Source organism: Neoarius graeffei, chromosome 9 (assembly GCF_027579695.1).
Source record: "Neoarius graeffei isolate fNeoGra1 chromosome 9, fNeoGra1.pri, whole genome shotgun sequence".
Lineage (NCBI taxonomy): Eukaryota > Metazoa > Chordata > Actinopteri > Siluriformes > Ariidae > Neoarius > Neoarius graeffei.
Window position 1 is genome coordinate 45154441 of NC_083577.1, and position 27601 is coordinate 45182041.

The window sequence follows — 27601 nt, forward strand, 5'->3', positions numbered from 1 at the left end:
CACTCCAAACTCCACTATGGCCAAGACCAAAGAGCTGTCAAAGGACACCAGAAACAAAATTGTAGACCTGCACCAGGCTGGGAAGATTGAATCTGCAATAGGTAAGCAGCTTGGTGTGAAGAAATCAACTGTGGGAGCAATTATTAGAAAATGGAAGACATACAAGACCACTGATCATCTCCCTCGATCTGGGGCTCCACACAAGATCTCACCCCGTGGGGTCAAAATGATCACAAGAACAGTGAGCAAAAATCCCAGAACCACACGGGGGGACCTAGTGAATGACCTGCAAAGAGCTGGGACCAAAGTAACAAAGGCTACCATCAGTAACACACTATGCCGCCAGGGACTCAAATCCTGCAGTGCCAGACATGTCCCCCTGCTTAAGCCAGTACATGTCCAGGCCCGTCTGAAGTTTGCTAGAGAGCATTTGGATGATCCAGAAGAGGATTGGGAGAATGTCATATGGTCAGATGAAACCAAAATAGAACTTTTTGGTAAAAATTCAACTTGTCGTGTTTGGAGGAGAAAGAATGCTGAGTTGCATCTAAAGAACACCATACCTACTGTGAAGCATGGGGGTGGAAACATCATGCTTTGGGGCTGTTTTTCTGCAAAGGGACCAGGACAACTGATCCATGTAAAGGAAAGAATGAATGGGGCCATGTATCGTGAGATTGAGTGAAAACCTCCTTCCATCAGCAAGGGCACTGAAGATGAAACATGTCTGGGTCTTTCAGCATGACAATGATCCCAAACACACCACCTGGGTAACGAAGGAGTGGCTTCGTAAGAAGCATTTCAAGGTCCTCGAGTGGCCTAGCCAGTCTCCAGATCTCAACCCCAGAGAAAATCTTTGGAGGGAGTTGAAAGTCCGTGTTGCCCAGCGACAGCCCCAAAATATCACTGCTCTAGAGGAGATCTGCATGGAGGAATGGGCCAAAATACCAGCAACAGTGTGTGAAAACCTTGTGAAGACTTACAGAAAATGTTTGACCTCTGTCATCGCCAACAAAGTATTGAGATGAACTTTTGTTATTGACCAAATGCTTATTTTCCACCATAATTTGCAAATAAATTCTTTAAAAATCAGACAGACAATGTGATTTTCTGGATTTCTCATTTTGTCTCTTATAGTTGAGGTATATCTATGATAAATTACAGGGCTCTCTCATCTTTTTAAGTGGGAGAACTTGCACAATTGGTGACTGACTAAATACTTTTTTGCCCCACTGTATCCTCCATTTAAGTCTAAACACTTCTGCAAGCAATGCTTCCATCAGAGAATTCCTTCTTTTGGATTCCTTTTGAAATTATAACATCTGTCTTAGAACTTTTTGACTTACCCTCGTGTGTGCATGGTGTGAGTGAGTGTGAGAGAGAGAGAGAGAGAGAGAGAGAGAGAGAGAGAGAGAGAGTGTGTGTGTGTGTGTGTGTGTGTGTGTGTGTGTGTGTGTGAGAGCACATGTATGATGGTTGTGTGTCCACCATGTCTGGCCAAATAGTGTATTATTCATCTCCTTAATTACCCAGCTGGCTTTGTAAAGAAATTTCATTTTACAATAACCATGTCCATTTATGCTCCAAGATATCGGAGATCTTATCACTTGTCAAATATAATCATCAGAATGCATTGTGACAGTCAAGTGGCAGAAATGAAGCATTTAAAGTGTTGCTCCATAAATCATTGCTAGATTCTGTGCTTAGAATATCAGTGTGCTACAGTGGGCATAATGGACAAAATTCAGGTTTGATACAATTTTGGACATGATAGTACCTTGATATGATGCATATATGCTTTAGGATTTCCATTTTCAGTGGATTAAAATAAACATTAAAAAAGTACAGTAATTGTTTAACAAATTCAGAATCTTAGCAGCACTTAAGACATGTATTACTATGCAATACTATTTAAACATTAACTATTGCCCAAAAGAGCAAACAGGAAAATTTTCAACCCCAAATACATCTCACAAACTGCACTTGAAAGTAGTTCAGAGTTTTCACCATGGCATGCTCCCATTTCTGATTTGTCTTTCAAAACTAGTCCAATCTGGCATTATTAAATGTAAGAAAATATTAACTGTAAGAAATTTAAAGTTGGCTAAACTTCAAAAGTTCACCTGCTGCCTTAAAAATGTGAGCAAACTCAACTTGAAGATAACCTGTCTCAACTCCTAAGTAGTCAGGACAATGGATTACTTCAAGTTTAAATCTGAAAACTTATAAACTTGGGAGTTCAATATCCAAATTTGTCATGACAATTGGGGGGGGATTAAAATGGACTGGACTTAAAGAGCTTTAAGTTTACAAATTTTGGGGATTTTTGTATGAAATGTGCTACAAAACATGAACAGTTACACAAGGGGGGGGGGGGGGGGGAAACACAACAACAAAACACAACCCCCCCCCCCCACAAAAAACAAACAAACAAACCACACCCTTTCGCTGACCCACATCTTACAACGATCAAAGATGTTGATACTAGCCTGGCCCCAGTTATGCACAACACAGTTTAAAGATAATGACTCGAATGCCCATAATACTCTCTCTAAATACATAAAATGTTCTACTACCAACAAAATTTAAATATTAATGCATATGAATTGTAGGTATTTGCAGAAGAAATATCCAAAATGTATCCTATGTGTGGCCCTCAAAAGATCTAGACTCTTTCTTAATAAAAAACAAAAAACAAAAACAAACAACCCCCCCCAAAAACCTGCATACACGTGAACCAAGTGAAAACTCCTTTATGAAAGGACCTACCAATTACGTTTTTTTAAAACCTATATGTGCATTTATTTTAACTCTCTAGCAGCACCAACATAAGTTCCTTTACAAAGATCAGGATATTTCTTTCCTAACTGACCCTATATGGCCAATATGTGCTTTTTGAACAGCCCATTCAAGATTTATCCATCCATTATCCATAACCACTTATCCTGTGCAGGGTCATGGGCAAGCTGGAGCCTATCCCAGCTGACTATGGGCAAGAGGCAGGGTACGCCCTGGACAAGTTGCCAGATCATCACAGGGTGACACAGACAACCATTCACACTCACATTTACACCTACGGTCAAATTTAGAGCCACCAATTAGCCTAACCTGCATGTCTTTGGACTGTGGAGGAAACCAGAGCACCGAGAGGAAACCCATGCAGACACGGGGAGAACATGCAAACTCCACACAGAAAGGCCCTCGCCGGCCCCGGGGCTCGAACCCAGGACCTTCTTGCTGTGAGGCGACAGCGCTAACCACTACACCACCGTGCCGCCCCACATCAAGAATCTATGCTGGGATATTATTGTACATGTGTGTATACACACTCACCCTCGTGTCATACTCCAGTACAAAGGGGGGGATGTCTATCTGGTCAGGTAGGATGCAAGTGAAGAGCTGCTGCAGGTTCTCTATGTGATGGACTTTCTCCTTCATTCCAGGAACACTGAACGTAGTGAAGAACCATGTGGATACCTGAAACAGTGGCGTAATGATTGTTTGGCTCAATACCATTTTTGGTCTCTCTTAAGAACATTAACCAAACCATTACCAAAAGTCTTTTTATGCAACCAGAGACAAACCATCATGAGGCTTGACGATATGAAACCAAAATAATTAAACATGTACTATAGTGTCCTTGTAAAACTGTATGGTCAAACTCTTAAAGATGGCAGACAGTGCTATAGAGATCTTGCAGTCACGTGACCGGAAAGTACACAACCGCCATCTTGTCGGTCAAAAACACCGCTGAATACTGCTGCACTCGTGTACAGAATGGATCAATTTCAACCGACGGACTACACGGCTCATTTTTCTAATGAGCAGATAACTAGATACATGTCTAAAATAAACGATCTACAGATTAGTGACCCTTATGGCTTTCCGGACGGAGTTTTCACGACCGGATTTTGAACTGCCAGCGGAATACCCGGACGTGTATAATTACCTCCTTAACTTTCCCTCGCTGTTCAGTGGTGAAGCACTGCGTGCTTATAAATCTCTGAACAGTTATCTTTACAGAAATTCAGGATGTCAGCGACTCAGATGTGGCATCTTGTAAACAAGAATCCTCATTGGATGGGTAAGTCACTTAAGTATTACTAGTACTGATACTAGATGCACTGACCAGCCGGTTATAGAATAGAATAAGGTAATTCCAGCTGAAATTCCAAATCGTCCATCTTGTTTACATGGATCTGGCGTTGGAGAGAGAGAGAGAGAGAGGCTTAGCAGTGGAGGTTTGAGTGGCTGTTTTCTGAGCTTAGTCAACAGGCCGGCTCTGCCTGCAGCCTCGCTTTTGCTTCCGCTCCCGGCGCCGCCTCCTTCGCTTTGCTTCCGATAACAATCCACAGAGACCCCGCTGGTCTCGCTATCTCGTCCGGAATGTTTTTTTTTCTCGTCCGGAATGTTGTGCATGTGATGGAAATCGCTACAAACCGTCATTTTCTGCTGGAAACCAATGTCCAGTAAGTCCATACGGTTGTAGTGGATATTGAAGTCCGGTACAGACAAACACGCAAAAATACACACAAAAAACATAAAAAACGTGCACAGGTAGGGAGAGCTTGTAGCCGCAGCTGTTGTAGTAGAATTGTATATAGTAGGGTTTTCCAGAAGAAAAGGTAGAAGTAAAAGCAGAAGGCGGAATATGGCGTTTGACCGACAAGATGGCGTCTGTCACAATCTGGATCGGCTGTGACGTCACATGCAAGTGCTCCATACTAGCCAAGTCCATTGTAAACAGTATTTATTCATCAAAAAAAAAGTAAATCTTTTCTGACAGTGTCAAACTAGAACAGAGGAGTCTTAAGAGGAATTATCCATTGTTGAATCATAGAGAGTTAAGCCCAGCGCACACAGGTGATTTTCTGTCGCTTGGTTGTGCAACTTTTTGATGCAAGCGAAAAATCGCTTTGTGTGCAGATATTTGCAACAGCGATTTTTTGTAGCTTGTGACAGATTGCAGATATCAAACATGCTTGAAATTCTGCTGCTGCAAAAAAAAAAAAAGTCGCTGACTTGTTGCAGAGAGATCGCCACATGTGCGTGTCATTGTGATAACGACGCAATCACCTCCAAAGGCTAAGCCAATCCCTGCCCGCGAAGTAGTCACGTGATTTCCACATTACTTGCATCCCCCTCCCAAAATCGCCCACTGGTTGCTGATAACATGCACACACCGCTACCAGAGAGGGGAAACTTGCGTCCAAAAATCACAGTACGCTTGGGACGAGAAGGTCACCCGTGTGCACCGGGCTTTACAAACCCAATTCCACAAGCTGAGAGTATACTAGCAAAAAACACATGTATTCCATTACAGTGATCTGTACACCATCTAAAATGTAAACATAATTCCTCATGAAGTCTCCCAGATGATTTTTCATATGTGCTAACCACATGGAAATACTGCTTGTATGAATCAGAGAAGGAGAAGTCAATCACTTTGCGGATGCAACACTGCAAGTGCAGACAAATTTTACCAAGTCTGACATTTCAAAACAGGAACAAGGCTCTAGCATTTCCTGTAACAGATTACCTTTGAGCGAAATGTAGGATGAACAAAGTAGAAAGCCCTCAGATTTTTTTTAAACCTGGAAAAGACATGGAACATTTATGAGGACATACCACCGTTTCAAATAAGTCATTCACACATCACATCGCAGATGAAAATAGTGGCAAATAATACTTTACAGAAAATCATAACAGTATATACACAACAATAACTGTGCCTTTTTTCTAAAGAATGCTCAAATATTCTTTGAAGTACGTGGTCTTTAGTCCAAAGCCGACAGTGTGGTCCATGACACACAGGGAGATCACAAACACTGTAGTCCAAATCTGGGCAAGTGCGATCTGAGGGGTACATCTTTCCCACAAAGCACATCCACTTTCCCCATCACCTTTCCCACAATGGACACACCATCCAATCCAAATCCTCTTTGAAACTAAAAAAAAAAAAAAGAGCCTGTCACTGAGGACAGTCACTGCTGTCCTCAGCTTCTTCATATTGTCACTGGGCTACTGTGCTTGTAGCCAAGGAAAAACCCCACCATTCTCTCCAGAACAGCACTTTATATTCACAGCACTCTTGAAACCACACATTGAAGATACGTCTGAACTTGGCACATTAAAACTGCTACTGACAGGGATAAATGACAGCTATGACTCAACTAAAATCCAGTCAGACAGGGGGGGGAAAAAAAAGAAAAGGAAAAAAAAAAAAAAAAAGTACAGTACCTGCAAAACACAATAGGTTTCAAGAGTTTTTAAAACTCAGATGGTTTGGAGTGTTTTCATATTTTGTGAGACACTGGAAAGTGAGATCAGGCCACCGGAACCAAAGTTTCAGGGCCACAAGAGTGAAGATCAAAGCTAGGGTAGGAGACTAATGTGAGAGATCTCTCCACATGCTTCGTGTTTCCTGTCAAACTTGAACACAGATGGCGCAACACCAGAGAAGATTAGACTCAATGGAACAGATACAGAAGAAAGTTTAAAAAAACAAAAAAACAAAAAACGTTTAAGTAGTGTAAAACTATCAAAATAAGGAAGGGAGGTTCCCCCCCCCACACACACCCCATAGGATGATCTACAACAGCAAGCTCAAACACTGATCATCCAAAAAAGCACCTCATTGTGTGAGCCTTGGTTACATTCCTACACTATAGCACTGGTGAGTTTCTTGACCCTAAACACTTCTGTTTTCTATTTCTGAAGCATTACTGCATTGAGTACATCCTGAAAACACAAAAGTATGCTTCATGATCTCATGCTCAGCCACATAACTTCCTATTAATGCTGAACCTCCAAACAGAAACCCAAAACCAGGAAAGCACCTAGCCTGGACTTTCACATGTACTACTGCGTCATAATAAATCAAAACAAATTGCTGCACAGTAAAATGAAATTCTACAGTACAGCATCCACGACATGACAACTGTTGCATATGCCTTTACTCATATGGAGGGAGACAACCTATCGGCATGGTCACAAGCTCTGATTTATAGAGTGTCAAAGCCAATATGGCCTGTCCCAAAACTTTAGCCGTTGGAGCCAAAATCCCTTTCCGATTTCCCCAAACTGTGCCAAACAGCCATTTCATTTTTCTCTTCAGAGAATAAATGATATCCTCTGGGCTGCATTCAAACAACAATTTGGCAAGCAGTAGGGTAGGATGACAACAGAGCAGGTATGAAATGGGAGAGTTGGAGTCCAAGCACACTGGCTGAACTCATCCAAGCACAACAGATGGGCTGGGAAGGTCAGAATCCTCGCTTTAAATCTACATAATGGAGAGCAGGCTTAGGAAGCAGAGATATGAAGCCTCCCCATCTGCACACATTTGTGAGTATATGGCTTTGCGATGCAGACATTTTTATTTTTGGAGTTAGAAAGGACAGATAAAGGAACCACATTTTAAAACATTAAACATGAATTAAATCCCATCAAGGTTATTTCATTTACTGATTGCGCTGTCATACTGAAACGATATTACTTTTCCAAAACAAACTTGATTCACAAAGCTCACAAAAGCTTATAAGATCTCCAGGTGGAATCTGCAGACAGTTTTGCAATAAATAATAATGTAATGCCACAATCTTTCTTACTTCACATCAACAATGTCATAGAGCTTCTTGAGGAAATCGGTGTCTAGGTGATTATGTTCACCGGTGAGTGTGTGGAAATACACCATCACATATTCCTTTACAGTGATGTGGTCCATCACATGGATAAAATATAACAAAGCCTAGAGAGAAACACACCACACACAATATACATCCTGAAAATTGAACATGTGGTATTGATAATTTAATATAACAAATGAATTTATAAAACTCTGTTTTACCTTCTCCATATCAATGAGAGTTACTGGAATGTTTCTGCCTACCACCACCATTACTGTTCTGCCACACATGTCAACACCTGTGAGCAAAATCAAAGCATCATGTGTAAATAAATGTGAAAACAAGCTTCTGGATCATCCTCTTAGAGACTTCATTTTAACTCGTCTCATCATCTCTAGCCGCTTTATCCTGTTCTACAGGGTCGCAGGCAAGCTGGAGCCTATCCCAGCTGACTACGGGCGAAAGGCGGGGTACACCCTGGACAAGTCGCCAGGTCATCACAGGGCTGACACATAGACACAGACAACCATTCACACTCACATTCACACCTACGGTCAATTTAGAGTCACCAGTTAACCTAACCTGCATGTCTTTGGACTGTGGGGGAAACCGGAGCACCCGGAGGAAACCCACGCGGACACGGGGAGAACATGCAAACTCCGCACAGAAAGGCCCTCGCCGGCCACGGGGCTCGAACCTGGACCTTCTTGCTGTGAGGCGACAGCGCTAACCACTACACCACCGTGCCGCCCCATTTTAACTCATCAAAATATTTTTATCACTACTTTCAGCTACCTTTCTTCCTGTCTGTAAGTCATTTATTAGTAATTCAGTCATACATTTTGGAATACATGCAGCCAGATCATCTAGAAAGCAATACAATTAGAGCGTAGCCCCTTCTAGCCAAAAGTGATGGTCAAATACTGAAGTCATGCCAATCAGCTGGGTGTTACGCTCTCTATGTATTATTCCCCTTCTATGAAAACAATCATTTTAAATTTTATTTTGTAATTAGTGGTTATGATGTTTCATCTTCCAGCTAATGCATACACAGTAAAACACAAAGCTGCCTGTTTTATACTCAGTAGGGTAGCTCACCACATACAGCGATGACATTACCTAACCCGAGCAACTTGGAGATGATCGAAAACATCACCACAGCAACCATTACTTTGGTGTCTATTTTTGATCCCGAAATTGCAAAACGAGAGAAACGGATTACAGAATCCCCTGCTGTGTGCTCAATGAGGTGGAACTAAGGCTTCCTGCCCAGTTAGCAAACACATGCAGTGAGAAGATCCAGCACACACATGTGCAGACACACAGTGAGAAAGGGGAAAAAAAAAAGCGAAGGAGTAAGAGAGACAGAGAGAGTGAGAGATTAATAAACAAGATATGCACATGCTCATTAATTCCACATTTCTGAAACATGATCATTCATTCAGTCATACACACTTGTATGATGGGGGGAATAAATAAAAAAAAAAAAAAAGAAAAAAAAGGATTGAAAGCTGAAACAGACCAGTTTGATACAAAGCCTTTAGCGCCGCTATGTCCGAGAGGTCCTCTGCTCGCGCTCTACACAGCCAGCGGTTATAGCTACAAGAGAACAGGACCAGAGAACCCAGTCTCATGAGAAAACTTGAATACAGTCAACATAAGGCTCAAAACATGATATATAAAACATAGCTGATAACAGGAAAAGGCAAGATATCACTTAGAATCCAACTTGAGGGTTGTTTGATGATCATTTTAGGATTCAATATTAGACTGGCATCAGAAACCTAAATCTCAGACACCATGAAATGTTTCTTCATTTAGGAGTTCTTGAAGTATGTGTGGGCTACTGACGTAAGCTGCAGCACGTAGAAAGTTCTTACGTCCTCTGGTGCTGTTTCTGTTGAGCCGCTTCAGAGAGCTGACCCTGAAGAATGAGCCTTCGCTGCTTATCCACATCTCCTTCCATTCTTGCAAAAGCATGATTACCCACAAGTCCCAGGTCTGAGTCTTCAGAATCCTCCTCAGCACCATCTGAAACACACACACACACACACACACACACACACACACACACACAATCTTGTGGTCAGTAAACTTAATTGCATATCCCACATATGCTCACATTTTTTCAGACATGATCTGCCAAGTCAGATATCCCCAACAATAAACTTTAAAAAAAAAAAAAAAAAAAAACCACCACACACCACAACCTGAGGTGACCTCAAGACTAAATTAAGTACAGATGCATTTGAAACGGTTATTTTTGGCTGAAGTGGCCCAATCAAAGTTAATGAAGAAGCTGAGATTCTAGTATTCTGATAATGGCGCCATATGATCCTTTTCAGCCACTTCAGAGACTCAACAACCTTGATTTGCTCTGAACAGTCAAGACTTTAGAAACAGTTTCACACAAAGAATTTGGGCCGTCCTCCCACATCATAAACCACAGTACCAAATCCAGGCAGGGAGATAGTGTGTGCTTATTTTTACTGGGAGAAGCTAATGCACAATTTGTTTGAGCTGGATTGATAGCTCAAAGGAGGGGTGGCCACATCGACACAGCTGGACTACAGGCCACAGGATCTGGGCCCGAGAGAACGGCTGGCAAACCTGCGCTGACAAATTAACACGTCCACGTAAGCTCACTGACACCAAGCAAATAAGCTACTCATCAAAGAATCTCACATCACACACTACAACAATGCTTCAACTGCACACTAGTCTGGGCTCGGAGTCTGTGGGTTTTGAGTGATCGACCATGGTGTACCAGCTGAAAAGGCCTCCTGAGAATGCCACGCAGCACTAAAAGCAGAAGATGGATGACTAGAGAGGAAGACATGGTTCATTTAACAATTAGACTCACCTAAGTCCACACCACAGTAACCATCAGTCCGACTTACCGCATTAGCAGGACAGACTAAAGGCCTTCCGTTCTACTCGGATATAGATTACTAAACTTATCACTGCAAGCAAAACATTTTCCCATGAAAATCCACCCTTTCCCAAAAGTAAGTCTCTTTGGCAAACCTGATGATGGAAAGCTGGAAACGATGAATATGAATAATGAATGGTTTTGGAATACTGTATTAGCAGCTCATGCTTCAAATCCTTAAAGAGTAACACACAAGTCTGCAGTTTAGGTCATTTTAAATGCTGAATGATTTTTGGCTGGAGGGGTTTCACAAGTGATAAAGAAAGAGCATGGTCAGATTAAAATACTCACAAAGTTCCAGGCTTTTTCGTTACATGTAAAGCTTATTTACATTCGTTCAACTGACTGAGCATGTTGTATACATACTGAAACACAGCTGCAAGGTTAGCAGGGTCTCACCATCCAGGCTGCCAGGCTTCTCAGTAATGCGGATCTGCCTCTCAGGCACCACCGGCTCCCCCTCGGCATTCCCGATATCGGGGGGCAGTAAAGGCAGACTGCTTCTCTCCTCCTCCTTAGAGCGTGGGTAATAAAGTGGCAAGAACTTCCTATACACTGCCTGAATAGAAAAGGCAAAAACAAACAAACAAAAAAAAACCCACACCCCCAAAGTTAAACATAAATCACAAGGGTATTATTCAGTGATTTAAAGCTTACAAATAACCAAAGCAGTTAGAATGCAATCAGAATGCAAAACACAAAGCAAAAATTGACTTTAAATCAAGTCTTTTCTAAAACCAGCTTCAAAATCCGTCCAAACAAAGCAATTCAATTCTGTTTTCAACAAAGACAATCTCTAAAATAAAAGCAGACCAGTCTGAGTTTGCACATAATGAACACACATGGCATGAGCTAAACTGGTGATCTTTTGCACCAGCTGATAGGGAATGGAACAGACCTCTTCAGTATCTGACACTGCAAACACCACAGCCTCTATGCTTTCTCCATGATTCTCCAGAAACCTGCGCACAGTCCCTGACAAAAGATATGTACCATAACCCATTATTAGCAAAGCGTGTGTAGGTTTTCTTCCTTAAAATAAGAAATTATTAGCTTGTGAAAGTGACTTACGGAAGGCTATGTGAGTAGCATCTTCAATGGGATATCCTCTCTTTGCAGTACTGATCACACAAAGACCCACAGAGGCCAAGCCATGCTCCCTGGATTGAAATGTGACCAGAGAGGCAGACAGACAAACAAACAAACAAACAAACAAACAAACAAACAAACAAAAACTTAAATACGGTCCATTCTACATCTCCACCACAGCAGGGAGTTAATTATCAACCTGCTATAGAGACATTCTTTGCATAAAGAAGGTTCAATTTAATTAAGACGCCCTGCCGTCATCGGTCACACCCAATAGGGCTCAAAATAGGCTATACAGCTCTCCTGAGGGGAATTAAAGAACAAAAAAGTTACAGCATTTTAGAGTTGTAATCAGGGATATCCTGAGCTATTCTTGTCAAAACAAGCTCCTGACCTTCCTAACCTAGCATGTGACAGAAAGCGATGGGTGTGTGCCAATTTCCCCACTATGTGCTGTAATACTTACTTGGCAAGTTGCATGACATTTCTATAGCAGCTGTATAAGGAGCTCTCAGCAGCTGTGCGATACTTGGCTTTATATTTGGGGCCAACTGTATGTATAACAAATCTTGCAGCCAAGTTGAAGCCTTCGGTCATTTTTGCCTCTCCGGTACGACATCCTGTTTAAAAAAAAAAAAAACCCACACCTGTCAGAATGCAAAACATCCAGTTCTACAACACAAAATCCTTTAAAAAAAATTTAACTGTTGAAACAAAAAGGAAATAACAGGAACACTTGTTTTGCTGTGTTGTCGCCTACCCTCTGTATTGTCACTCAGTAGTACCCCCTACCTTTCAGTTTGAAAAGTTCATCTCGGAGCTCAGGGCCTGCGTGTCTGTGAATGCTGTCTGAGATCGGGTTCTTGTCTGTAAGGGTCTCGTTGCTTGTATTCACAATGGCAGTGCAGTTCAAAAGTGCCACATCGCCTCTGCTGTAATGATAAACACACCACAGACTGTTAGATCAATGCAAGGGCAAATTTAATTTTCATCACTTAAGTTGAAAGCTGAAAGAAAACTTACTTATCCAGTGTTCAAAGGATTAATTATTCCAGTTTTTGCTGGGAGATTTGGGCTGTGCCACTTTGGCACATAAAAGCACATGTCTAAGCGGCAGATCCTCAGTATACAACTGGAATAACGCATAAAGTAAGAGAATTCTCTAGAGGTCAAATCACTCGTTAACAGGAACAAAACAGATGTGATTAGAAACACATCTCTTGTGCTGCATATGTGAATCACTAGCAAAACTAAAAGATGTGTGCTTGCTTAAATTGTTTAAAGTTGTATGCTGTGCATGATGCAAAAAGTGGTGTTCAAGTGAGATGGCCTTTCGATTTCATAAAAATCGGTGAAGTTTAGTTCCCTCTGAAATATGTTTATTTCTGTAATATCTCATAAAATATCAGGCCATTCTGTGGCTGGGAAGTTATTTAATTTGAAGGGATTCCCGAGAGAATAATGTGCATAATGTGCACTTGCTTCGCGCAGTCTTGCTTCACTTCGCGCAGACAGAGGAAGTCCATGTGTGCATGCGCAGGTTTCCCTTGACCGTACACGGACAATTCCATCATCCTGTTGCTAAACGAACAGCTGATCACACCGAGGTGCTCGCTGACCGCCGATATTTATTAGTTTAGTCCTGCGTTTCCTTTCCTTTGCAACAATGTTTCTTCTCGCTTTCCGTTACTGTAGTCAGCCTTCCATGTTTCACTTGCGCACTCGCATCCTCCATTTTCTCTCCTGTTTCAAATTCGTATCCCACCATGCCTTGCACAAATGGGGAAAACTCACCACGTGATGCATAAGATCTCATCTCATCATCTCAGCCGCTTTATCCTATTCTACAGGGTCGCAGGCAAGCTGGAGCCTATCCCAGCTGACTACGGGCGAAAGGCGGGGTACACCCTGGACAAGTCGCCAGGTCATCACAGGGCTGACACAGACAACCATTCACACTCACATTCACACCTACGGTCAATTAAGGCTACGTTTACACTAGACCGTATCTGTCTCGTTTTCTTCGCGGATGCACTGTCCGTTTACATTAACCCCCCTGGAAAAGCGGGGAAACGGGAATCCGCCAGCGTCCACGTATTCAATCTAGATCGTATCAGCTCCGGTGCTGTGTAAACATTGAGAATACGCGAATACGCTGTGCTGAGCTCTAGCTGGCGTCTCATTGGACAACGTCACTGTGACATCCACCTTCCTGATTCGCTGGCGTTGGTCATGTGACGCGACTGCTGAAAAACGGCGCGGACTTCCGCCTTGTATCACCTTTCATTAAAGAGTATAAAAGTATGAAAATACTGCAAATACTGATGCAAATACTGCCCACTGTGTAGTTATGATTGTCTTTAGGCTTGCCATCCTTCCACTTGCAAGTAATAAGTGATATGCGCTGGGATCACACACACAGCGGCTCAGTCCCGAATCGTGGCTTGTTCACTTCACTCGCGCACTCTGTGAGCTGCGCAGGGCCGGAGTGCGCACCCTCCAGAGGGCACTCGCTGTTCAGGGTGGAGTGATTTGGAGCGCAGGATGCCTGCGGAGCCGAGCGTATCCGCGTATTGGTGTTGCTGTGTGCACGGCTAACGGTTTTAGTGTAAACGCGAATCATTTTAAGAACGTTAATCTGATGATCCGCTGATTCGACGTAATGTAAACGTAGCCTTAGAGTCACCAGTTAACCTAACCTGCATGTCTTTGGACTGTGGGGGAAACCGGAGCACCCGGAGGAAACCCACGCAGACACGGGGAGAACATGCAAACTCCGCACAGAAAGGCCCTCGCCGGCCACGGGGCTCGAACCCGGATCTTCTTGCTGTGAGGCGACAGCGCTAACCACTACACCACCGTGCCACCCTGATGCATAACATAGTATCTTGAATTGGGTCATGGTAAAGCAAGAAATAATAGCGGAGAATTTAGGGCCATGTGGCTCTAAATTCATTAATTGTTCCATAAAAAAAACCAAACAAACAAACAAAAAAAAAACCCCCACCCTAATAAAATTGGAAGTCTGTGATTCTAATTCAGTTGCTTTCAGTCCACTAAACAAAAATAATTGGGTTTCAGGGAAATTTATTTTTATGACCTACACTTGAAAAATCTGAAAGGCCTTTAATCATCTTCCTTTCAAAAGCAACGGCTATTAAAAACAGTAGTAACAACGGCAATAGTAGAGTTCCTCATTTTAAGGGAAACAAACAAAAAAAATGCTATGTAACTGGAGTTATGTAAAAAGCCTGCAATCCTACTGAGGAGCATAAGACAGCTCATGCCATCAAGTGTGTGCGCGCATGAACAAGAATCAGGAGGCATGCAGTTGTGCGATAGTTCAATATATGAAGCTGGCACTTGCTGAATATAATTCTCACTATCATTACCTTTAAAAAAAAAATCCTTTCTTTTCAGGGTTAGATTTTCTACAACTCATTAGTTACAGTGAATAATATCCTAGAACTATACGGCATTAAAGAAAGGGGGGGAAAAGTATTCCAGTGCAGGAGAAAAAAAAACAAAACACTGAAAATAAAAGTGAGGTACTGATGCTACGTGACTCACAAGAGAATAATTTTCCTGTTGATATCCTCTCTGAATGGAAATGGAGAAACAGGAGAGTTTCCTTGGTTTACATCAGTCACCTCGTTGCTCTCCTCCGTATGATGAGACTTTGCTTCCTCATTGCCATCAACCATATCTTCAGGCTGGTCCCATGTGGGAAGAGTCTCCACATACACAAACTGAGAGCGAGCGCCCAATGGATCCATGTCGCTGATCCACAGGGCTGCGGTGAACTGAGGACACAACATACAAATACACTTTCTGTTAACATGTCAGAAGCTTGTGGGCATGTTAACACACTCAACACATCACAATGTAAAAAACACAGTGATCTTCCACAATTCACAAACACGTAGGAGCATAAAAACTGGATAAACATCTCCGAGATCACCATATTAGGTGCTACTGTAGCGAACAAGCCATAGAGGTCCATTTTACACAATATCCTTTCCATAGACAGCTCTTCATTAGAGGAATGCAATATGACAAATATTATACACCTGGCCAAAAAACAAACAAAGGAACCACCACATTTAGAGGCTGTTCAACCAGCTTTTTACTTCATAGCAAAGAAAAAAAAAAAATCATACATATGACTGACATTTAAATAATACTGGCTGGAGTTGAGTGGTATACCAGATATATTCCATTCAGCTAGCATGATATTGAACAAGTCGAAGACCAGTTCAAGATCATGCTAGCTGAATGGAATATATCTGATATACCATGAAAAAAAGCCAACCAATATTATTATTTTTATTATACACACATTCGATTTTCTCAAAATCTTCCATATTTAACAAAGCAAACCTTGTGGCCAAGTTTGTTTACAAATTGTCACAGTTGCTCGCTAAAGCGGAAGTTTTACGTGTAATACGCATCTTCAATTCACTGCGACTGTTTACTGCAGGTGCCACCAGCGAACAAATGCTTCTGTGCACGCGCAGCAGAAAACTCATTGAATATTTGCATCAGCTTGGACGTGTGACGTCATGTTTCCTTGACAGCCATGCAATACCGCAAACCATATTCAGCACTCGTTCTTCATTGGGTAGAGTGGCGTATTACATGTAGGATAAGCGATATGCTAACAATATTGCATGCTATCAAACCAAATGAATGAAACCCACTAGAAGGGAATAGAATACATGTTTTTATTTCATTAAAAAAAAAAAAAAAAAAAAAAAAAAAGTGTCCTGTATGTAGAACAATTTTGTTTAATAGCTGAACATCCTGGCTTCGTAAAACATACCTCAAACAAATTGAATTAAGTTATTTTAACTAATGGCATATTTTTTTCCAGCTCAAATACAAGAAAAAAAATTATGGAATCAGGAAATTTAAAATCCCCATTAGTACTCCTTCTCCTCCTCAGGCTTTTATGATGACCTGGATTCTTTTGGGAATGGACTTCACTAATGAAAACCGCATTCTCCATCAAGCTGGTTCCAACCTTCTTGAATAGCAGTTGACAGATCAGACAATTCCACCATCAATTTCCAATCTGATTCAGTTCAGGACTGCTTGCTGGCCATCTCACTGAGTTGACATGCCTTTCCTGTAGAAAAACTTTAACACTCTTTGCTCTGAGGCAAGATGCATTTATGGATTCAGAAAATGAATAAAGATAAAAATGAAAGAATAATAAATGCAGAAATAAAAATAAACATAGGAAAATTAAAAATAGAAGAATAAGAAATTAAATGCAGAAACAGAAATAAAATAAGAAAACAAATGCCTCTCTTTATTGCGTTTGATAGTTCCGATTGCTTTTTTTTTTTTTTTACCTCCTTTGCTTGAATGTCCAAGCTGTCGATCAACTGGCTTTGGGCAGGCCTTCCTGCCCAGGCTGAGCAGTCAATTCCTGCACACACGAATCCCATTATCTGCTCTTATTCTTTTATAGTTTGAGTCTTTTTATGGCACTTCTATGACCCGATAATGGCCAGAGTACACATGGAGGAAGCAAATCCTCTCCTTCTCTCCCAGCTTCAAAGTGCTACCACATTCACACTGTGCAATGCAGGATGTGTGCATGCAGGGCCAGGAAGGCCCGCCCACAGTCAGTTGACTGACAGCCTGGCCATTCAAGCACCTGAAACGCAATAAAGAAAAAGCATTTATTTTCATATTCTTTTATTTCTACATTTATTTTCTTATTTTTAATGGCACTCCCGTGACTCCATATGCATCATCCTGAAAAATTACTTCATCACCAAACCTACCTTCTACTGATGGAATGAGAAAAGTGTTCAAAATTTCACTGTACATTTGTGCATGACTGCCATCTCCCCTGGTCCTGTACCTGACATGCAGCCCTATATCATAAAGGAGTTGGGACATTTGTTTTCTTCAGGCAGTCATTTTTTCATTAGATTAAAAGTTCAGCATCAGAACTAAACTTCCAGCATCATCTCCTCGGCCAATGCAGATTCGTGATTAATCACTTTCGTGATTAATCCTCGGCACTGCTTCTCTTTAGCCCACTGTAACCATGTTTTCTTCCATTTATGTGCAAGGGCTGGTTTTTGTTTGGCCTTTCAATATGTAAAGCTCCTTACATTCAGCTGATTTCTTACAGTTCTGTCCCAAACATCAAATCCTGTTTCTAGTGTTGGCCACCTAAACCAAGACATGACCAAGACCAGAGTGTATCGAGACCAAAACTTTGAGGGGTGGAGACCAAGTCAAGACCAAGGCAGGGCGAGACAGAGTCAAAACCAGGACCAGACCAGTGTGTGTGTGTGTGTGTGTGTGTGTGTGAGAGAAGGGGGGGGGGTGACTGCTGTAAACGGGAATGAAAATTTCGAATTAGCAAGGAGTCACATTATTGTTCGCATTTGAAGCAAGACGTTTTATATCCAATCACAGTAATGATGCTAAATCAAATCAGACAATGCACAGGCAAGTTAGTGAAATACCCACAGTTGTGGTCTTGAACTAAAATCAAGTTTCTATGTCCAAGACAAGACCGGGGAGGGGGGCTATTGCAGTCAATTCCGAGACGAGACCTTCAAAAAGTGGTCTTCAGACCAAGACCGGTCTCAAAAATACAACACTACCCGTTTCCACGCCTTTGTTTTTCATTTGTTTTGCAGTTTCAATTTAAGGCATATTGCTTTGAGTTTTCAATCCTGACACTTTGACATCTTCCTTGGTCTACCTATACATGTTTTCCTTTCAGAACCTTCCAATTTTGTTTATATGTGCACCAAACTTTTGACACCGCTGACTGGAAACCACCATCATGTTTTTCCACCCTCAGTGGAGTTCCTTCTTGAAGGAGCTTTATAATCCTTTTCACCGTTTCAATTGACGACTCTTTTTGGAGCCATATTTCCTTTCCCTTAGCCAGGACCAAGAGCTCGTTAAAGTCTGTAATAACTCTCAGCTGCAAACTAATTTGCCTTTTTAGATTTGTTCCAGTATTTGTTTTAGAAATGCAATTTACAAAGTGATTTCATAATTTTTTCCTCAACATTGAGTGATTCAATATATTCTCTTCTACTTGATCTGGAAAAAAAATATGCCATTAATTAACAATTTAATTTGCTTGATGCAGGTTTCATGAAGCCAGACTGTTCAACTATTAAACAAAATTGTTGTATCATATCCGTGAATTGTTTATTTGCTACAAATTAAAAATCTGGGCAAACATCCTCCAAGAGTAGAGATTCCATATTTTCTGCCAGGGGTTGTATTACAAAACGAAGACATGCTGACAACATGTATCACAATGCTTCATTTTCATAACTGACATCAAAACAGTAGTGTGGCATAAAATAACTTGTGAAAAGCTGAGAACAAGTACATTTAATATATACAGGAAAAAAATTAATTACTGAAGATTAAGGAGGGGAAACTAAAATTTACATATTCAGTACACATTTTAATCTAATCACTGCTTTCAATCAGATTTTACACCAACTACCTGCAATATCTCAGAAAACTGTATTATGACATAATTAAGTGCAAACATCAGATTGGCCAACCTTAGTCTCCAAAGACCATAAACTGTGCCTCAATCAGCATCCAGTTCTTCAATAAGAGCACACAGGGTCGTTTAAGGACTTGGTGCAATCTATAAAACTAAACAATACGTAGTGACCAGTGTAGCAGAAAGGTGTACAGTTGTGTGGAAAGTCATCTTGGGCACCAGAATCACTTTTCCCCTTAGTGCATTCAAGTATCACTCTACCCAATAAGTCCTGGCTCTCAAGCTTGGAGGTGGAAGTGTACAAGAAAGCAAGATACTGACATTACATATTTAGAGTGGAACCAAGTTAAGTATGAACTCTCTCTGATATTAGATAAACACAGCTTAATTATATATGTTTTATGCCTGGATTACGTAGCACTGTCTTGAGATTCTAGGTAGGACAGACTTTGATCACTTCATACCTAGATTAGCCTTGTAGCTCCAGTCAGTGTTGTAGCAGAGTCACTAAACCTCGAGTCCAGTCTCGAGTCCCCAGTGTCCAAGTCAAGTCCAAGTCATTAAAGAAAACTGAGTCCGAGTCGAGTATTGATCCGAGTCGAATCTGAGAACAAGACTCCAACCGCACCATTTGATGGTGGCTGTTTCAGCACCATTAACTTTAGTTTGTTCCTGAACATAACGTATGAACAGGTGAATGTGCATTCTCTGTCAGGGAGTGCGAGGGATTCTGTCAGAGATGGTTGGGAGATGGATGCAAGTCCAGAAGACGTGTTTATTAAGACAAGTGAAGACAGGTAAACAATCCAGAATGGCAGGCAAAATCATGAAACAGTGAAACAGGCAGTAGGTCGAGCGAGGCACAAACAGGCTATTGTAGACTCAGCAGAATCAAAGACGAGAAACAGGAAATCAAACAAACAAGAAAATAAGGCTTGGTAATGCGCCAGCAACGCAACTCAATACTTCATAAAGTAAATGCATTTTCACAGTTTTTATATTGGCATGCTGATTGCACCTTAATCCTGTGCAGGTGTGAGTTGCTTACGGCACGCACAAGAGTCCACTTGGCGGTCGTGCACTGTCCAGAGCACGCCCGAGAGTCTATCTGATGCATGAGCCAAGGTGTGCAGGTGTGACATGGACACAAAATTAGTACAAAAATTAAATGTAAATATCTTATGCCAAATTACTATGGCATGTTACCAAAAAAAAAAAGAAAAAAAAAATCAGAGTCATCGTCTCCAATTTATGAGTCCGAATGCAGTTAACGTACGAGTCCGAGTCCTTAGGCCTCAAGTCCAAGTCAAGTCACGAGTCCTTGAAATTAGGGTTGGAGTCCTGGACTCGAGTACTACAAGACTGGCTCCAGTCCAAAATAAAAAGACCCAACCATCAGACAGCAAAGGTTTGGGTTGGTTGGTTGCAGAAGTTGTGTCTACGGTGGTGCAAAGTCTACAGTGACTATAGACAGCGAGGCGTTCTCATTGGTTTGACTGCCTGTAGACTCCCAATCGGATCCTGGGATTTGACTGCAGACTCCCAATCGGATCCTGGGATTTGACTGCAGACTCCCAATCGTGCGTCGATATGCAAACCTCAGTGCGCCGTCAATTTCACATCATCAAATTGCCAACTGAAACTTTGTCCTGGCTGTTTTCACTCAGGAAGCAAAAAACAAAAATGGTAGTATTTATTTAGCGATCGCTGTTACTTAGTAATTAATATTTAGCAATTGCGGTTTGTAATTAGTAATTAATATATTCTTGATCTTATTACTGCATTATTGTGTCCGAGTGGATTTGATTAGCTACAGTCGAACATGGTGGCCCCAGTGATCCGCCTCGTTAACCCAGATGCTCCTGTGCATCGTCAGCAGGCCATTTTGGTGGTGACCAAAGAGGCCCGTTACTATAAGGAGAAAAAGACCCATTCGCTTGAGGCCCAGTCACACAGCCAAAACTTACGATTTATGCATGAATTGCACATAAATTTCGAGTCGTGCGCGATTCATCAGTGCTGTGCGTAATTCATAAGTTTTTTTTGATGTGGAGCATCAGTAGTTGTCAGTGGATGTTCGACGAATCGGGTTTGTGCGCGATTCCAAGTTTTGAGCTGCTCAAAAATATTGATCACGCACAAGTATGCGCGATTGTGCGCCGTTTAACGTAATTCGTGCGTCCTTTGCCGTAGTTCTGACGCGGACAATGTGCGACATATGCGTGGACCGTTAGTGGTTGATCGCAAGAAATTTACCGCTACTGCGCACGTCGATGACTTTTCACTGACGAATAACGCACATCACGCATGTCTCGCTGTAGTAACACATACATTTCACTGATATCCACTGACAAAAAAAGTATTAACGCATAAAACACTTATATAACATTTACAAAAACGCATAAAAAAAAAAAAAAAACTTATGAAAAACTTATGAATCACTTATGTATCACTAACAACTCGCGTATGATTTTTGCCGTATAAAAGCAACCATTTCTTGAACTTTTGCCAGTCTTGTCCTTGCTGCCAAGGGGTACACATCCAGCATGAACCCTCAGAGAAGAGATGTCCCGTAACTGCAGGCTATTTATTGTGCGCGGAGCGGATGCGATAGTGACGCCCGCTGTTCGCTAGCCATCAGTGAATCATAAGTGATCCATGCGTGATCCATGCGCGCTCTATGCGTCGTTCATCAGTGCTAGTGTGCGGTTCATGCGTGCTTATAATTGTCCCTCTTTTGACCCTATGCGCTGATGTGCGTGATTTGTAAGTGATTGTAAGTGATTTGTACGTAGTTCATGCGCAATTAATCGGTGATTTTCGACCACGCACACCCCCAAAAAATGGTCAATTTCTCCACTGACAATCACGCACAAGCCAACTTTATACGTGATTTATGCGTGATCGGCTGTGTGACTGGGCCTTTAGGATAAGTGGGAAGTTGCGCAAAGGTGGCTTTTTTTTTTTTGCCAAATGAGAAATAGGTAATTTTGAGAGCCCTCTCCAGGTTTACAAGGTGAACTGCAATTGAGCTGAAAACAACCCACTCATCTGACCCCACCCTCCCTACTAAACCTATAGTAGACATGCAACCACGTGATCAAAATGTGCTACATCATGAGCCTCCGCCATGATGGTGGATATACAAAGCAACTAAGATGACAGCTGCTGAAAGCGTGTGTAAACAATGCTGAATTTTCTCAGTATTACCACGATTTGAACGATCGAGCGAAGATTCGATACAAAAAGAAGATAGAGGCGTGTGTGGTTTTGACCCATATTATTTTTAAAAAAAGTCAGACTTTTCTGGAGACAAGATGCGTCTACCAACCATCAAGTAAGAATACAGGTCATTTCATCCAAAGCCTCTCTCATATGCACCATTTTATATTTCAGATATTTATTTGTTCGAAAAAAAAAAGAGGAGGAATTCTTAATGGAATTTGACCAAAAGCGGCTAGAGATAATGAGATGAGAAAACACGTTTTTGTAAAGCAAATAAGTGCCGTAGTATGCGCACTTCAACACTAAAGAGCATACTAAAGGGGGTAACCATGTCGGCCTGTGCCACTTGCTGACCTTGGGATGAGTTCACTCCCTTGTCATTGCAGGCTGCTCGCTTGCATGTCTATGTTACTGGCTGGATCATAACAAATCTTCAGTTGCAGAGCAGCGCTCTCACGGGGGCTTCATTCGCAAATCCCAAGTCGAGGCACGGTCCTACTGACCCGAGACTGTGCTCTTTCGAAAGGGAAGGCTTAGAGGGAGGGGCCTGTAAAATTTGGCTTCGCTGTGAGCTCCGTTGGCAAAGTTATTAATTTTTAAAGCTGGCTGGATAACGTTAAATCTTCAGGCGCCGAGCAGTGTTCTCGCAGGGGTTTCGTTCACAAACACAGGAATACCGGAAATATAAAATAACTGATAGTGCGTATGAAAAAGGCTTTGGACGAAATGGTCATTCGACAAAGTATCCTGATCCCCTCGTCTCCTCTCCATACTAAGCCTCAGTTTCCTCACCCTCCTTCCAAATCACGGATAGAATTCTAAAAAAAAAAAATCGGAATGTACCACGGTCACAAGTACTGTTGTGACCACAACCATACACAGCACAAAGATATAGCATTGCTAAAAGTACACTTAAAGCAGTAGAAAAACAGAGAGCTGCGCACGCGTGACTATGTTTTGTATGGAATGTCGCTTAACCCCACATTTGTATATCCACCAACATGGCCGACACCCAGGTTTCTATTTTGCTTTGAAGTCACTTGCAAGTCAAGGATGGTTGCAATTATTAAATATGACTTTACAAATAGCTGCTACCTTCAATGTGCCCTGATTCAAGTTCATTACCTCCGAACAGACCACAGCATAGGGATTTCTTGTGAGTTGATTTAGTAATGCTGAAATCGCAAGGGGATGAGCGTTGCACCAGTCAGGAGCCCTCGAAAACTTTTGACATTTGCACAATGACACCTGGCGGCACGGGGGTGTAGTGGTTAGCGCTGTCGCCTCACAGCAAGAAGGTCCGGGTTCGAGCCCCGTGGCCGGCGAGGGCCTTTCTGTGTGGAGTTTCCATGTTCTCCCCGTGTCCGTGTGGGTTTCCTCCGGGTGCTCCGGTTTCCCCCACAGTCCAAAGACATGCAGGTTAGGTTAACTGGTGACTCTAAATTGACCGTAGGTGTGAATGTGAGTGTGAATGGTTGTCTGTGTCCATGTGTCAGCCCTGTGATGACCTGGCGACTTGTCCAGGGTGTACCCCGCCTTTCACCCGTAGTCAGCTGGGATAGGCTCCAGCTTGCCTGCGACCCTGTAGGACAGGATAAAGCGGCTAGAGATAATGAGATGAGAGACAATGACACCTCACTGCAATCAGACACATAATCTAAGCCCATGTTTCAGTAAAGCAACACAACGTCAGTCTTGTTGAGAAGTGTGACTTGCGTTTCTAAACATTATTGCACAATTACAGGCACGAGGACACTTGTATAAAAAAAAAAAAAGGACACTCCTATCACTAAACTACCTCAATAAACCCAAGTGTTTATTTGCTTTAGGCCGATAAACCAAAACGGTTGCATGTCCTAACAACAAATAAAACAGACCCTTTAAATTTGTGTACATGTATGTACTGTATACACGTATTGTATGTGTGTATATATGCATAACAGGTATCTGTATATATGATTTGGTTGATATTATACCATGTTGGTATGTTTTCTTTTTTATTTGTTGCTTTTGTTTTCTTTTGTATATATAGTTTATGGTGGAAAGTGACATTTGATTAGCGGTGGTATAGAGGGTTAGGATTGGATAAGTTATTACTTCTTCCTAATCCTTTCTGAACATTATTATGTTACTGCCTTGTGGCTACACTATTCTGTTTGCTTATGACGATGTTTTGATTATTGCATTTTTTAATTTTTAGTTTTTGTATCTTCTTTACTGTTCGGAATAAAGCAATCAATCACTCAATCAATCAAATTAAATAAAGTGCATTTTGTATATTGGGGCAATGGGAGAGTCAGTTTGATATTTGAGGAGGGAAAGGGGAGAAAAAAAAAAGTGTAGCCAAATGACATGGTTATTTACGGTTGATCAGGAGTCATAATCAAAGAATCAAGACTCGTGGTGGATTCAGGACAAACAGAGGGTCATCCTAATATTGTGTATTATGCCTGATGTCAAGACTCTCGTCTCTGCGAGCCTACCACACAGACTTAATACTTGTCATTTTTAGGACATACCTAACAACCTGTGTTTTCTCCCCCCCCCCCAAATCTGTCCCTCTGAGTTATATGTCGGTCTTGGGATCGAGATGCTGACCTCTTCTGCTCCTTGGACCTGCTTGATCCATCCTGGTGCCCTGTGTCTGGTTGGAGTCTCATCGCATCGCTCCTGTGGAGGATGGCCCCATGAGGACAGTTGAAAGTTACACCTGGAGGACGCTCTGGACTCTTACAGTAATGCTTTTATGGCTGAGGACTACAGTTGACTTGCTAACTTTAGGACTGCAGTTGTCATGAACAGTTTTGCACTCAAGTTTCCATCAATGAAGAGTTACAACATCAACGAAACTGTCTTCATGTTAAAACTGTTAATGTTATAGTCATGCTGTCTGTTGTTGCCCAAATGAGGATGGGTTCCCTTTTGAGTCTGGTTCCTCTCGAGGTTTCTTCCTCATGTCGTCTGAGGGAGTTTTTCCTTGCCACCATCGGCACAGGCTTGCTTATTGGGGATAGATTAGGGATAAAATTAGCTCATGTTTTAAGTCATTCAAATTCTGTAAAGCTGCTTTGCGACAATGTCTATTGTTAAAAGCGCTATACAAATAAACTTGACTAATAGTAAGCTTTTTTTTTCTTCATGTCAAAGACTAATTCATGAAGTCAAAACTCCAAAGGACTCATATGTCACAAAGATCTAATCGTAGACAATCCTGCCAGAGATTTAAGGGCACAGTATAGGCCAAGCCTGTAGGTTTATTGCAGATACTCTTGTATAGGGTGAAGAAAAGGCTTTATTGAAATCTCACACAAAGCTCAGCTGACATGTAAAACACTACACTGGGGTGACCAGTGCCAAGAGATCAGAGTCCAATCTAATCTGATCATCTACTTACAGAGACAGAATCTGGTAAATAAACTAAGGAGGTAAATAACAGCCTGATTTAGTGTCATGATATCAGCTGAGCTTTGTGTGAGGTTTCAGTTGAGGCTTTCCTTTATTTGACTTCTCCAGATCATGTGGATTACAGGAACATTATCATGAAACCTTCAATTTTAGAAAGTGAGCAAGTGAGTGAACCAGCTTCCAAAACAGTGTTTTGCTCAAGGGTTGTTTTACAATCAGGGTACAAAGTTTGTGTCACAGGGGTCCAAAATTCAAATTGATTCAAACTGGTTCTTGTACCAGTTTTTAAGTGAAGGACAAGTTAAAGAACAGATTTCAGGTAATTTTTTGACATGTGTATGGTAGTTTTGTGTAATGTGCTATAAGATAAAGAAGATCAAGTGTAGCTTTAAGCAGGGCTGGGAGAAACAAATGAAGTGATTCTCGGAAAGGACTTTTTTTTTTGACAATTCAGAATCCACTACTTCCATAGTGCTTTTAAATATAAGGCTGTAAGCTTTGTGTTAGTTGTCTCTAATATTTATGTCCCAATATCTTGACCACATTTTAGGATGAAAATAATCATTTTAGATATGTTATTTTATATTGAAAAATTAGCTGTCTCGGAGAGGACATTTTTTTGACACAATTGCATACTAATTTGATCAAAATAGTCTGAAAACTTACTGGCATTCAACATTAAAACTTAACTATGTTTCCAATGATATGGAACCAAATATTTGTTTTACGGTATAAAGAATGATTTAAGTGCATCACTTTTGGAGCTACCTATGGTCAAAAAAGCACTTTTTCTAAATGACATGAGTAATTTTGCTAAATATGACATATATAGCCATACATTCACCAAAAATAACGTTATCACCAAATATTTTTGGCATGGTAAATAGAGCTATCACAGGGCTACAATAAACAACCAAGTTTATTTAGTCAAGCCTTTTGATATTGAAGATAATAAGTGTTAAATGTGATTTTTAGCTTGCGTACCCTGATTGTAAAACAACCCTCAAGGAAGGCTGGTTTAGGAAACTGAGATCAACCCGAGCATCAGGCAGTTTGAGTAAATTTACTCCTGAAGTCTGATAAATGAAAGAGCAGAAACTTGTTCCAGCAAAACTGCACAGTGTTTGGAAAAGTAAACCAGTAAAAAAACAAAAACAAGACAAGACATGCAAACAAGACTGTACTCACCTCTATAAACCTGCTGGAGCGGTCTCAGTGCAGCCCACTGCTCTACGCTAGCTCAAACAAATCCACCTCCAAAAACACTACTAACTCAATCTAACAGTGAACGTGCGTTTTATAATATCCCCAAGAAGCTTAGCATTGCACAAACGTTCCTTAAAAGGCTCTCAATCACATATTATTACATTTGCAACATCTATTGACTCACTCTGTATTATGTACCGCGTGGGGTCAGCTGATTCTCAGTAAGAACACACATCCACTTCCGGAACTTTCCTCCTAAGGGATCCTCGCAATAGTCTCGATATCTGCTTGACACGAAAAAGGTTGCTAAGAATTTGTATAGTATGTGACTTTTTCAGAGCTTGTTGATTCGGTTTTCTTTTTAACTCTACGAACTATAAAAGAAAATGTATGTGTTCCATCAATCAAGCCTTGTAAAGTTAAATGAAACTCATATTTAGGACATACTGTCAGAGCAGCCCTGGATACGGAAAGCCCAAACTAATCGAATGACAAATAATTATAAAACTACACCATTCTAATACAATATAAGGAACATCCATGTATATAAGATATTTGAAAATATCTATTTTTTCTTTAACTATATCAGCAGAATAAGTTTTAATTTGT

The 27601-nt window shown here is 41.3% G+C and overlaps 1 protein-coding gene across 5 annotated transcripts in view; it reads right to left on the minus strand.

Annotated features, from left to right (window-relative positions):
* Positions 1–27360, minus strand: part of gdap2 (ganglioside induced differentiation associated protein 2) — a 47208-nt gene extending 19848 nt beyond the window's left edge. Inside the window, exons 1-13 of one of the 5 annotated variants that reach the window (XM_060929581.1) lie at positions 27177–27360; positions 15220–15452; positions 12442–12581; positions 12116–12269; positions 11632–11720; positions 11459–11535; positions 10960–11119; positions 9509–9659; positions 9151–9227; positions 7850–7926; positions 7611–7750; positions 5540–5594; positions 3334–3477 (exon numbers count right to left, since the gene is read on the minus strand). In XM_060929581.1, the coding sequence (XP_060785564.1) occupies positions 3334–3477; positions 5540–5594; positions 7611–7750; positions 7850–7926; positions 9151–9227; positions 9509–9659; positions 10960–11119; positions 11459–11535; positions 11632–11720; positions 12116–12269; positions 12442–12581; positions 15220–15425 (1470 nt within the window). In that variant the 5' untranslated portion in view covers positions 15426–15452; positions 27177–27360. Of the gene's footprint in view, positions 1–3333; positions 3478–5539; positions 5595–7610; positions 7751–7849; positions 7927–9150; positions 9228–9508; positions 9660–10959; positions 11120–11458; positions 11536–11631; positions 11721–12115; positions 12270–12441; positions 12582–15219; positions 15453–24979; positions 25090–26974 lie in introns of those variants that run through there. The other 4 variants (XM_060929579.1, XM_060929583.1, XM_060929582.1 and 1 more) reach the window with 4 other exon arrangements.
* Positions 27361–27601: the final 241 nt, after the last annotated feature.